Genomic DNA, 13,875 nt, shown 5'->3' with positions numbered 1-13,875 from the left:
ATATTTGTTTTTTTTTTTTTATTATTATTATTTCCTATAGAATGCCATCTCCACTAAATGGAAGGAGAAGAAAACCAATCCTCGTGAACATTGGTTGGACTATGCCGATAAGAAATATGATCGTCAATTGATTGAAGATGTTAAAGTGTTGATGCGTGTCTTGATTTTGTATTTACCTCTGCCAATTTTCTGGGCTTTGTTCGATCAGCAAGGTTCTCGTTGGACCTTCCAGGCTACTCGTATGGATGGTGATATGGGCTCATGGGATATCAAACCCGATCAATTGCAAGTTTTGAATCCATTGTTGATTTTGGTCTTTATTCCCTTGTATGATGTGGCTTTCTATCCGGCTTTGAGCTTAATTGGTATTCGTCGTCCTTTACAAAAATTGACTATGGGTGGTATTTTGGCTGGTCTTGCTTTCATCATATCCGGTGTTGTAGAACTCAAATTAGAGGTAAGTGCATAGTGGAAATGGGTCTTTCAGTTTATTTGTCAAAGTTTTATGTGTATTAACATTGCGAAATTATTTTCAAAATATTTAACATCTTTCATATTTTCGCCTCGTGTATATCCGTTCGGCATTGTAGAGAATGAGAGCTATGATGGAAAAAGTATACATTTTTGTTAAATATTCTCAAAATCGATGTGTGCTATTAAAATCACATTGGAGATCGTTTTTCCTTTTCCTTTTTGTTTTTTTTTTTTTTTTTTGTAAATTGTGTTATAAGTTTGTTCTGCAAGAATATGTGCCTACAATAAAGGGTGATACGATAAAAATTTGGTCAAGGGAAAACGCGTGTAAATCGGTGAAATCATTTATTTAAAAAATCAAATTAAATTTCTTTTTCAAGTTCAATTAGTATAAAATTCAGGAAAAATATTCAGTTAGGCTTTCGCTTTTCCAAATCCGAATTGCCGGGCCTCACGCTTGACACCTGCCATCAGATTTTGTACAGCCACCTTGTCCACCTTCTTCGCCGCAGAAAGCCAGTTTGCCTTGAACTGCTGCTCGTCCTTAGCAGTTTTTTTTTTTGGTCTTCTTTAGGTTCCGCTTGCCAATAGCCCAGTATTTCTCAATTGGGCGGAGCTCTGGCGTGTTGGGAGGGTTCTTGTCCATGGGAACCACCTGCACGTTGTTGGCGGCGTACCACTCCATGGCTTTTTTACCGTAATGGCAAGATGCCAAATCCGGCCAAAACAGTACGGAACAACCGTGTTTCTCCAGGAAAGGCAGCAGACGTTTATTCAAACACTTTTTCACGTAAATTTCTTGGTTGACAGTCCCGGAAGCTATGAAAATGCTGCTTTTCAAGTCACAGGTACAGATGGCTTGCCAAACCAGATATTTCTTTGCGAACTTTGACAGTTTTATGTGCTTTAAAATATCTGCTACCTTTCCCCTTCCTTTTGCCGTATAAAACTCCTGTCCCGGAAGCTGCTTGTAGTCGGCTTTGACGTAGGTTTCGTCGTCCATTACCACGCAGTCAAACTTCGTCAGCATCGTCGTGTACAGCCTCCGGGATCGCGATTTGGCCGTCGTATTTTGTTTATCATCGCGATTTGGAGTCACTACCTTCTTGTAAGTCGATAGTCCGGATCGTTTTATGGCTCGATGCACGGTTGTAGACGATACACCCAGCTTATTTGCGGCATCTCGGAGAGAGATGTTAGGGTTTCGCTTGAAACTACCGGCAACTCTCTTTGTCGTCTCAGCGGCTTCCGGTTTTCGATTTCCCCCTCATTCAGACTTCCTGGCTGTCGACAAACGTTCCCCAAACACTTTAATTACATTTGTAACGGTTGATTTGGCAACTTTTAGCGATTTTGCCAGCTTTGCGTGCGAGTAGCTCGGATTTTCGCGATGCGCGAGCAAAATTTTGATACGCTGCTCTTCTTGCTTGGACGGCATTTTGACAACTGAAGAGTGAATTCCAAAATCAAAATAGGAGCAACATTCTACACACACACACCTTCAAAATGAGGGGTGTTCAGGTTTTTTAAATGCAAAATTGAAAGAAATACGTCAAGTTTATATTGACCAAATTTTGACCGTATCACCCTTTAAATATTGGTTTTAGACCCCATAAAATATATACCGATCGACTCAGAAACACCTCCTGAGTCGATCCAGCCCTTTGTGTTCGTCCGTCCGTCCGTCCGTCCTTGTATTTGTTGTTCGCAATATTGCATTCTAAATTGTTTATTTTTTATGAAATTTGGTGCAGGATGTTCTTTTGGCACAAGAATGAAAACTTTTGAATTTAGAAAAAATCGAAACAAATTTAGATATAGCTCCCATATATAAATCGCTCGGTTTCGACAAATGGTTTCATATTTGTTTATTTACTAACCGATCGTTGTCTTTTAAAGTTTGCAAAATATCATCGAAATCGGTTAAAATTTGACATACTAGATAGATGTACATAGCTCTCATATATATATGCGTCGTCCGATTTGTCAAAATAAGGCTTTAATAATGTTATTTATTACATGATATTACTTAAATTTGACACAATGTAACCTTCTATAGAATAACCTAATCCAAAAAAATATCATGTAAATCGGTTCAAATTTAGATATAGCTCTCATTTGTCAAAATTAGGCCATAATATCCTGATAATACTCAAAATACCAACTCAAATGTATTAACCGATTTATCTCAGTTTTACACTGAACGAAGACTTTTCTTTTCTGAGGAACGAAATTTTAGACAAACGCAAATTTCTTTTGACGCTAAACAATTTTCTTTAGAAGCAAATAAAACAGATTAGAGACCATTGTTACAACGTTTGTCACGAATTCGGGTTTATTTGCTCTGAATGAAAATACTTTATGTCAAAGAGAAATTTCGTTTGTCTAAAACTTCGTTCCTTAGGAAAGTATTTTTTCTTGGGGTGTAGGAATAGCTCCTTTACAAATTTATATATTGCCCGATTTGCATACGTTCGGCTAAATTGTCCACACTAATTAAGCGCTTTTTTAATATTGTACTAAATTTTAGTGGTATTCTGTAGATGTAAAAAGAAAAAATCATGAACGGCGTGCACGTTTCAAAACTATCCGTTCATGAAATGAAAGTGAATCTGTACACATGTGGTGTCAAACGGAGAACAGGAGTGTCGTGATCTAAAAACGTAATGGTTACGAATTTATAAAAAAAATCCCACTACCGTGACTCGAACCTGGATTGTCTGATCCATACGCGCTAGCAGCATGGTTGCCACTTGAGCCAAAAATAATCTACCAAAATTTAGAGAAAATTCTACCAAACAAAAAATGTAATTTTTAAAAAACATTTTGCCAAAATTTTATTTCTATAGAAATATTGTCAAATTTCTATAGAAAATTTGATCAAAATTGTATTTCTGTAGAAAAATTTGCCAGAATTTTATTTCTATAGACAATTTTGTCAACATTTTATTTTAAGCTACAAAATGGGTTTAACCAACAGAGAGAGTATGTTTGTTATATTTATCATAAATTGGCAACATTCATTGAACGCAAAGTGAATTACACTTGAACCTTACGAAAAAATGTTTTTGATAGTCATAGGAATAGCACATTTCCTTTGCCAAAGTCAAACTATCGATTTGGTTAAGCTACTCTTGTAGTTTAGTCAACGCATGGTTTTAAGCTGAAATTTCATTTCTATAGAAAATTTTATGAACATTTTATTTTTATAGGAAATTTAAAAAAAATATGTCTATCGAAATTTTTGTCAAAATTTTATTTCTATAGAAAATTTGAGAAGTTCCTCTTAATTGGAGAGTAATATTTTGCAAAATCTACCAAAACATCAAGAATTCTACCAATCTACCAAACATTAAAAAATCTACCATTTTTGGTAGAATTCTACCAACTGTGGCAAATGTGGCTAGCAGTCCCCTTAGCACATTGCACCACCAACGGATTTCCCATAAAAACGCCAGGAGCAAATGTCCAACAAAGTGAGATCCAGAGATTTTAGTAGCCATTGCTGGAGAAATGAAGCTATGCACTTCCTTTTTACGTCATTCTAGAATTACACGTGCTGATTGCGATCGTGCTCAGACCAGTCGGATTGTCCATGGTCTGCGGCCAAAATGTTTCTCACTTTATTGACAAATTGCTTAATTTGAAATTACTTCACATTGGAGAAAACCACATTCGTTTACAGGCGAAGAGAAGCAGCTCCCTGACTCTTTCCAGTCTAAAATTGTTTGTGCATTAATGAGCTTTTGCACTTTTCGGAACTTCAATGACTTTACTCACGCTAATTTTTCAATAGGTGTTGCATCCGATCTCGCGATATATTCAGCTCACGTTTTATACTACTGAGGCGTGGATTTCGATCACGTCTGGACTTCACTTTTCGGATCGGATGTACGTTTCAATGTGATTTTTTTTTATATTATAATTTTTTGTAATAATTTCGTGAACATTGAATGCACTTGAGGTGTTCCCCCTTAAAAAATTTTTGTTTATTTTTTACGAACTAAAAAACATCGGTCTGCTTTTTATTTTTATCGAACGCATTGTAATAGCAAATTTTGTCAAAATTTTATTTCTATAGATAATTTTGTCAAAATTTTATTTTATAAAAAATGTTGCCAAAATTTTATTTTTATAGAAAATTTTGTCAAAATTTTATTTCTATACAAAATATTGTCCAAATTTTATTTTTATTGAAAATTTTCTCAAAGTTTTATTTCTATAGAAAATTTTGTCAAATTTTTATTCCTATAGAAAATTTCCTCAAAATTTTATTTCTATAGAAAATTTTCTCAAAATTTTATTTCTATCGATAAGTTTCTGTTATTTGTTTTATTTTTACAGAATTTTCTGTGAAACTTTTATTTCTATATAATTTTTTATCAAAATTTTATTTCTATAGAAAATTTTCTCAAAATTTTATTTCTATAGAAAATTTTGTCAAAATTTTATTTCTATAGAAATTTTTCTCAAAATTATATTTCTATAGAAAATTTTGTCAAAATTTTATTTCTATAGAAAATTTCCTCAAAATTTTATTTCTATAGACAATTTGTTCAAAATTTTATTTCCATAGAAAATTTTCTGAAAATTTTATTTCTACAGAATTTTCTCTGAAAATTTTATTTCTATATAAATTTTTATCAAAATTTTATTTCTATAGAAAATTTTTGTCAAAATTTTATTTCTATAGAAATGTTTGTCAAAATATTATTTCTATAAAAAATTTTGTCAAAATTTTATTTCTATAGAAATTTTTCTCAAAATTTTATTTCTATAGAAATTTTGTCAAAATTTTATTTCTATAGAAAATGTTGTCAAAATTTTATTTCTATAGAAAATTTTGTCAAAATTTAATTTCTATAGAAAATTTTTGTCAAAATTTTATTTCTATAAAAAATTTTGTCAAAATTTAATTTCTATAGAAAATTTTGTCAAACTTTTATTTCTATAGAAAATTTTGTCAAAATTTTATTTCTTTAGAAAATTTCCTCAAAATTTTATTTCTATAGAAAATTTGGTCAAAATTTTATTTCTATAGAAAATTTTCTCAAAATTTCATTTCTATAGCAAATTTTCTCAAAATTTTATTTCTATAGAAAATTTTCTCAAAATTTTATTTCTATAGAAAATTTTCTCAAAATTTTATTTCTATAGAAAATTTTGTCAAAATTTTATTTGACAAAATTTTATTTCTATAGAAAATTTTGTCAAAATTTTATTTCTATAGAATTTTTTCTCAAAATTTTATTTCGTTATTGTTGTTTTTGATCTCAGCTTAAAGCCATGCATTGACTAAACTACAAGTGTAGCTTAACCAACAGAGGAAAAGTATGCTTGTCAAATTTATTTGGGCAAAGCCCTATAGACTGCAAGATGGTTGGATGTTTAGGCAGTAGCCGACTATTAAACCCTTTTTCGGAAGGTTCAAGTGTATTTCACTTTGGGTTGAGTGAATTACCCGAATTTATTCTGATAATTGGTTGATAGTTTTGCTGCAAGTAGAAGATGCTGATGAGGAATGTGGTAATTCCGAAACAGCTGTACATCCAACTATCTTGCAGTATATAGGGCTTTGCCCAAATAAATTTGACAAGCATACTTTTCCTCTGTTGGTTAAGCTACACTTGTAGTTTAGTCAATGCATGGCTTTAAGCTGAGATCAAAAACAACAATAACGATTGAAGAGAAGCCAACAATAACAAACAAAAATGTTATTTCTATAGAAAATTTTGTCAAAATTTTATTTCTATAGAAAATTTTGTCAAAATTTTATTTCTATAGAAAATTTCCTCAAAACTTTATTTTTATAGAAAATTTTCTGAAAATTTTATTTCTACAGAATTTTCTGTGAAAATTTTATTTCTATATAAATTTTTAGCAAAATTTTATTTCTATACAAATTTTTATCAAAATTTTATTTCTATAGAAAATTTTGTCAAAATTTAATTTCTATAGAAAATTTTGACATAATTTTATTTCTATAGAAAATTTTGACAAAATTTTATTTCTATAGAAAATTTTGCCAAAATATTATTTCTGTAGAAATTTTTCTCAAAATTTTATTTCTATAGAAAATTTTGTCAAATTTTTATTTCTATAGAAAATTTTGTCAAAATTTTATTTCTATAGAAAATGTTGTCAAGATTTTATTTCTATAGAAAATGTTCTCAACATTTTATTTCTATAGAAAATTGTGTCAAAATTTTATATCTATAGAAAATTGTGTCAAAATTTTATATCTATAGAAAATTTTCTCAAAATTTTATTTCAAAATAAATTTTTATCAAAATTTTATTTTTATAGAAAATTTTCTCAAAATTTTATTTCTATACAAAATTGTGTCAAAATTTTATTTATTTAGAAAATTTTGTCAAAATTTTATTTCTATAGAAAATATTCTCAAATTTTTATTTCTATAAAAAATGTTGTTAAAAATTTCTTTCGATGTTCATAAAGCCGGTTTTCGTGTTGATCGAAAATGCCAAGTTTTTAAAGATCTGTTTTCAACGGATCCGATTTAACGGTGTCGGTCTAATTCTATGCCAAACCACGCATTCGTATTTTAAAAATCTTTGGACTCACTGTAATAGTTGGTTTCAGTATACTAAGTCTACGTTCACGTCCACATCCTCTCCGTAATCGTTTCCATTTTTGTACACATTTTTAATTTTAAAATTTCATTAAATTCACACACACACTTCAAAGTCCTTGTTATACACACTTTACCTTCATCCAATCTATTTCCTTCATTTCCTTATCCAATATATCTTCTACTATCTACTATTTTTCTACTTATTCCACTTTAGAAAACCTATCCCACCCTTCCCAGAGAATATGTGTCGCAATTGCGTATTTTCAATGGTGAAAATTGTCCCTATACCATGAGATCAAATTTACCAGGATTTCCCACGATAACCATTGATCCCCATGGTTACTATGTGAACAAGAAGGTACCAGTCACAGGTTCCCTCCATCTAGAGTACTCTTTTACATCAACGGGAAACAATTGTCCTACTTTCCCTGCTGGAGCCTATGATATTAAGGCTAATGAAGCTCATACTTTGTTCATGGCATCAAGGAACGAGACTAGTCCGTTGATTTGGTATGAAGATTATGTGAACAAACCATCGCGTGGCAGTCCTTTGGGTAGAATTTTGGCAAACGTCCAACCAGGACGTACCGTCGAATGGAGACTAACGAAAAAAGATTCTTTGGAATATGAGGAAACGGCATATGTTCAAAATTTGACAGAATTGTCCACTGGAGCGTACACCATTTTAGTTGATGGTCAGGAGGCTTTGCAGACATCTTTGCATACTGGTGGCGTTTATACCATTATGATTGAGGAATTGGGTAATGGACAATATTGGTCCCAACCATTCATTGTAACCGATCCTAACTCCATGAGTATTTTATGGCTTATTCCCCAGTATGTGGTAATGACATTGGGTGAAGTTATGTTCTCTGTCACCGGTTTGGAGTTCTCCTACTCACAGGCTCCTGTTGCCATGAAATCTGTATTGCAGGCCTGTTGGCTACTCACTGTGGCCGTGGGTAATGTCATTGTTGTCATTATCGCCGAGTTGGCTTTGTTCGATTCACAGGCAAGTGAATTCTTCTTGTTTGCTGGTCTTATGTTTGTCGATATGATCCTCTTCATGTTCATGGCCTATCGTTATGTACCTAACGATCCTAATGCGGTGGCAGAAGCTCAACCACTGACTGCAGAAGAAAAACCCGCTCTGGAGGGAATCGAGAATAAGGCAGCTGAAACCAAAGAATAGAAATTAGCTAGAATTTAAGAACTCTAAATTAGCTCCAATTTTTAGTTGGGACGAAAATTCCGCCCCGCCCATAAAGAAATTTTAAGACAAATTAAGGAACTTCCTACATCCTCTCTCGTCGATTTTTTTTGTATGATAAATAAAAGCTATTTAATATAACAAAAACCTAGTGCAATAACATGACAGAAACATACATCCATATGGGATGAATCAATTATTTAATAGTACGAAAAGACTGTTTCTTATTTCAAAGGCTTTGTTAGCTATAGTTTGGGTAAGTAACTTTCTGGGCAGATAGTGTTTATTGAAGTCGAAGAAATATTCGAATAAAAAAATATTTGATTTAGTTAATTTTTTAATCACAACAAAATTCAATCCATAAATTTGAACATATCCGAGATCAGTAACTGCAATGGACTGTATATATCATTGAATGCTCCCGGAGAAGTGAAAGAAAAAAATGGAAGAAAAGACAGTATTTCAGTATTCAGTTGACAATAGACAGTTTATTGGTATATAGATGCGGCTTACCCTTTTGGTTGTTGATGCACAAGTGATGTTACAAGACAAAGCATCAGTCAGACATTTCTATTTAGTACATACAACAAATATTTTAATTCAAAGTGAAAGGGACAAATATTAATAGAATTATTGAGTGAAAATGATCAGAGTTGCCGCTTAATGAGAATTGATTTCGAATATTAAGTTAAGCGTTATATTGACAATTCATGTTAATTCAATGCAATTTAATTCAATTCAATTCAGAATAAATGAAGTAAATACTTAAATCTAATGAAACCAAGAAAAACAGAATAAAATGTTGTTGAACAGAGTTCAACAAAATTAATTGAATCATTTAAAAAACTAATTTAATCCTAAAGAAAAATGTTTGGCAACGTTGTAGAATGTGGTTGACAACATTACCACATGGCACTAAATAAACCGATTTGTTTTATTTATCAACATTGAATTCCAATTTGGTTAGCGTTTATACATTACTGTGGTGGTCAAATAATTATCTATTGACTTTACGCATGTGGTCCGCTGACAGTTGTTCTAAGGCAACAAAGGAAAGGGTTTAAGGGGTCATTAATGGTGATGACATGTGGATCCACTACAAGTATATACGGCTATAAGTTCGTCCAGGCCGAATCTTATGTACCCTCCACCATGGATTGCGTAGAAACTTCTCCTAAGACTTCAACCACAACCGAATTACATACTTGGGTTGTGGTAATACTTACCGATGCTAAGATTTCTTAAAACATCGTCTTCTACATCCCAGCAAAAAAATTTGGAAGTTCTTCTAAAGGCACAACTTTATAGATGTTCTTTATTTTAACCATACAGGAATGTCTTTTAATTCAATTTTTTATAACTCGCTTTTTTGATATTTTTAATGGGTATTTTTAACTTTTTTTGTTTCAAATAGATTAAAAACAGAGTAAGAATTAATAAAATTTGACAAATTATTAAAATTTTCTATTTTAATAATTTTTGACAAATTATTAAATTTTATTAAAAACAATTATTAAAAACTGCGAATTTTTGAAAATATTTGAGTTCAAACGTTTCAGATAAGCGGTACAATTCTTTAAAAATCATAAAAAATTAAAAAAAATTATTTATTCGGCAAAATATCACAAAATTTTCTAATTAACATCCAAAACACTGAATTCAGATCACACCCTAAAAAGTGATTCAAATTGAATGCAATGGCTGTTGAAATGGTTGACCTATGACAAAACCGTGTTAAATTCAGCGCTTCTGAGCCTATTTTACACCACTTCCGGATCCAAAAAGAACATTTTCACTACTTTTTTGGCGACGCTTTTTTTGCTGGGATTGTAAGTTAGTCCATCCGCGGTATATACTAGTCCAAAAAAATGCAGATTAAATACATATATAATTCAGTTCTTGACCGGTATACATATATTGGGAAGTCTACAAATAATTACGAACCGATATGAACTTTTGCGCGGAAATTAGAGAGCCAGAATTGAAATATGGGGGTCATCTTATAAGGGCGGGTATATACAATTATTATATGAACCAATTTTTGTGTTATTAGGGATTAGGGTTTATAGGGGGCTATATATAACTATAGACCGGTATGAACCCAGTTGAATATAGTTGTTAACGACCATATACTAGCACAAACACAAAATGTCAACCAATTCGGATAAATGTTGCTCCTCTTACGATAGAGGCTTCGGAGATTAATCTGGGGATCGGTTTATATGGGGGCTATATATAATTATGGACGGATTTGGACAAATTTTCGCATGAATGTTATAGGTCATATTCAAACACCACGTACCGAATTTCAACTGGATCTGATGAAATTTGCTCCTCCAAGAGGCTCCGAAAGTCAAATCTGGGGATCGGTTTATATGGGGGCTATATATAATTATAGACCGATATAGACCAATTATTGCATGGTTGTTAGGGACTATATACTAACATCACGTACCGAATTTCAACCGGATCTGATGAAATTTGCTCCTCCAAGAGGCTCTGAAAATCAAATCTGGGGATCGGTTTATATGGGGCTTATATATAATAGACCGATATGGACCAATTCTTGAATGGATGTTAGAGGCCATATATAAACACCACGTACCGAATTTCAACCGGATCGGATGAAATTTGCCCCTTCAAGAGGCTATGGAGGTCAAATCTGGGGATCGGTTTATATGGGTGCTAAATATAATTAAGGACCGATATGGACCAATTCCTGCATGGTTGTTAGAGACCATATACTAACACCACGTACCGAATTTCAACGGAATCTGATTAAATTTGCTCCTCCAAGAGGTTCCGAAGGTCAAATTTGGGAATCGGTGTATATGGGGGCTATATATATAATTACAGACCGATATGGACCAATTCTTGCATGGTTGTTCAAACGGATCGGATGAATTTTGCTCCCTCAAGAGGCTTTGGAGGTCAAATTTGGGAATCGGTGTATATGGGGGCTATATATAATTATGGACCGATATGGACCAATTCTTGCATGGTTGTTAAAGGCCATATACTAGCACCATGTACGGACATTAACAACCATCCTATGGTGGAAAATTATATGGTTACCCACGGCTGTGTTGCCAGTATTGGGAAATTTTCCCTCGTCAGGGATATTTTCACGTGGTTGGGGACGACATTTTTGATTTATATTTTGGGGCCAAAGCATTAATTTACAAATTCAATCAGCATGGCTAATATTTTTTTTCTATAATTATAAAATAATTTCGTAAGTACTCAGGCCTAAATGTAGCCCCCTCACTCATTTAGACAATAGTGCCTGTTCTGGTACACATATGTATCGCTTTCGTGAGGTGTCACACTTAAGAGGTATTCTGGACTACACTTTACACCGTGACATACCTGAAAAATGTACACGGACATTTTTTTCTGTGTGGGCCAAGTGCACAGCTATCGCATGCAAAGTTAGAAGATTTTTAAAACACATAAATAACAGATTTTGAAATTTTATTGTGTTTTTTATATATTTTGCATATTTTATTGAGCAAAATCAGTTGAATAACAGGTTGGCGGATAAGTCCCCTGGCTGACACATAAATGATGTCGCTAGTATTAAATGCATGTTATTTTTATATAGTATCAACCTTCATATGATTCGTGTCAAAATTTGACGTCTGTAAGTCAATTAATTTGTGAGATAGAGCGTCTTTTGTGAAGCAACTTTTGTTATTGCGAAAAAAGTGGAAAAAAAGGAATTTCGTGTTTTGATAAAATACTGTTTTCTGAAGGGGAAAAATACGGTGGAAGTAAAAACTTGGCTTGATAATGAGTTTCCGGACTCTGCCCCAGGGAAATCAACAATAATTGATTGGTATGCAAAATTCAAGCGTGGTGAAATGAGCACGGGGGACGGTGAACGCAGTGGACGCCCGATAGAGGTGGTTACCAACGAAAACATAAAAAAAAATCCACAAAATGATTGTGAATGACCGTAAAATGAAGTTGATCGAGATAGCAGAGGCCTTAAAGATATCAAAGGAACGTGTTGGTCATATCATTCATCAATATTTGGATATGCGGAAACTCTGTGCAAAATGGGTGCCGCGCGAGCTCACATTTGACCAAAAACAACAACGTGTTGATGATTCTGAGCGGTCTTTGCCAGGGCTGTGGAGCCGGAGTCGGAGTCGGAGTCTTGGAGTCGGAGTCTGAAGATTTTGCTGGAGTCGGAGTCGGAGTCGGAGTCGTAAAAATTTTGCTCGACTCCGACTCCGGCTAAACCTAATTTTTTAAAACACTTCACATTTTTGTAACTAAGCAAGTTTTTACGCATGTACAGCATGATTGTAAAACAAAATCAACTTCCAATTACGGCTATCTTTTTATGTTTCCTAGAATGTTAGACTAGCAGATGGGCTGGATCGATCCATTTTAATGCCCATATCAATTTATATGAAATATTTCGAACAATCGAAAGTATTTTTTTAATTTTATTTTAAGGCCATATGCATATGTGGAATATTGACAGAAAATGGTTTCAACGTTGTTTTTTATAGAAAATTTTGTCAAAATTTTATTTCTATAGCAAATTTTGTCAAAATTTTATTTCTATAAAACATTTATTCAAAATTTTTTTACTATAGAAATATTTTTTTCTATAGAAAATTGAGTCAAAATTTTGTTTCTATAGAATACTTTGCAAAATTTTATTTCTATAGAAAATTTTGCAATATTTTGTTTGTTACACAAAAAATTTTTCAAAATTTTATTTCTATTCATAATTTTATTTTTATTTAAGTCAAAATTTTATTTCTCCAGAAAATTTTGCCAAAATTTTATAGTAATAGATTTTTTTATTAGAAAATTTGGTCAAAATTTTATTTCTGTAGAAAATTTAGTCAACATTTTGTTTCTGTAGAATATTTTGCAGAATTTTATTTACTACACAATAAATTTTCTGAAATTGTATTTTTATTGATATTTTTTTCAAAATTTTATTTCTATAAGAAAAAATTGTAAAATTTTATTTCTATAGCAAATTTTCTCAATTTTTTTCTTACTGATACTCACTGCTATAAAAAATGTATTCAAAATTTTATTACTATAGAAATATTTTTTTCTATATAAAATTTAGTCAAAATTTTATTTCTATAGAAAATTTAGTCAAAATTTTGTTTCTATAGAATATTTTGCAAAATTTTATTTCTATATAAAATTTTGCAAAATTTTGTTTGCTACACAATTTTTTTTAATTGTATTTTTATTGATAAATTTTTCAAACTTTTATTTCTATAAAAAATTTTGCAAAATTTTATGTACTACACAAACATTTTTCCAAAATTGTTTGCTCACTGATACTCACTGCTAAGTCGAAAACTTGTAGAAATTACTCAAATTTTAAATCTTTTCAATGAATGAATCATAAATGCATTTTTGCGAAATTGTCTAAACAATTATACATATTTCCCAAAATTGCCCGAGAAGTCTGATTTGAGATTTTATCAAAATGTACATCTAAATACAAAGTTGTGCAGAGTATATTATAATCGGCCCACCCGACTTTAGACTTTCCTTGCATTTTTATTTTTTGTTAAAATTGTGTTACGTCCCATAACGTTAGATTTAAATT

At 31.9% G+C, this 13,875-nt stretch overlaps 1 protein-coding gene across 1 annotated transcript in view; it reads left to right on the top strand.

Annotated features, from left to right (window-relative positions):
* LOC142228509 (peptide transporter family 1) overlaps positions 1-8,494 on the top strand; it is a 29,612-nt gene extending 21,118 nt beyond the window's left edge. Inside the window, exons 6-7 of the mRNA XM_075298952.1 lie at positions 41-457; positions 7,284-8,494. Coding sequence (XP_075155067.1) covers positions 41-457; positions 7,284-8,261 — 1,395 coding nt within the window. The 3' untranslated portion in view covers positions 8,262-8,494. The remainder of the gene's footprint in view (positions 1-40; positions 458-7,283) is intronic.
* The last annotated feature ends 5,381 nt before the right edge of the window (positions 8,495-13,875 follow it).

Source organism: Haematobia irritans, chromosome 3, assembly GCF_050003625.1.
Source record: "Haematobia irritans isolate KBUSLIRL chromosome 3, ASM5000362v1, whole genome shotgun sequence".
Taxonomy (NCBI): domain Eukaryota; kingdom Metazoa; phylum Arthropoda; class Insecta; order Diptera; family Muscidae; genus Haematobia; species Haematobia irritans.
The sequence above is the reverse complement of the archived record's forward strand: the minus strand, read 5'-3'. Positions and strand labels throughout refer to the sequence as shown.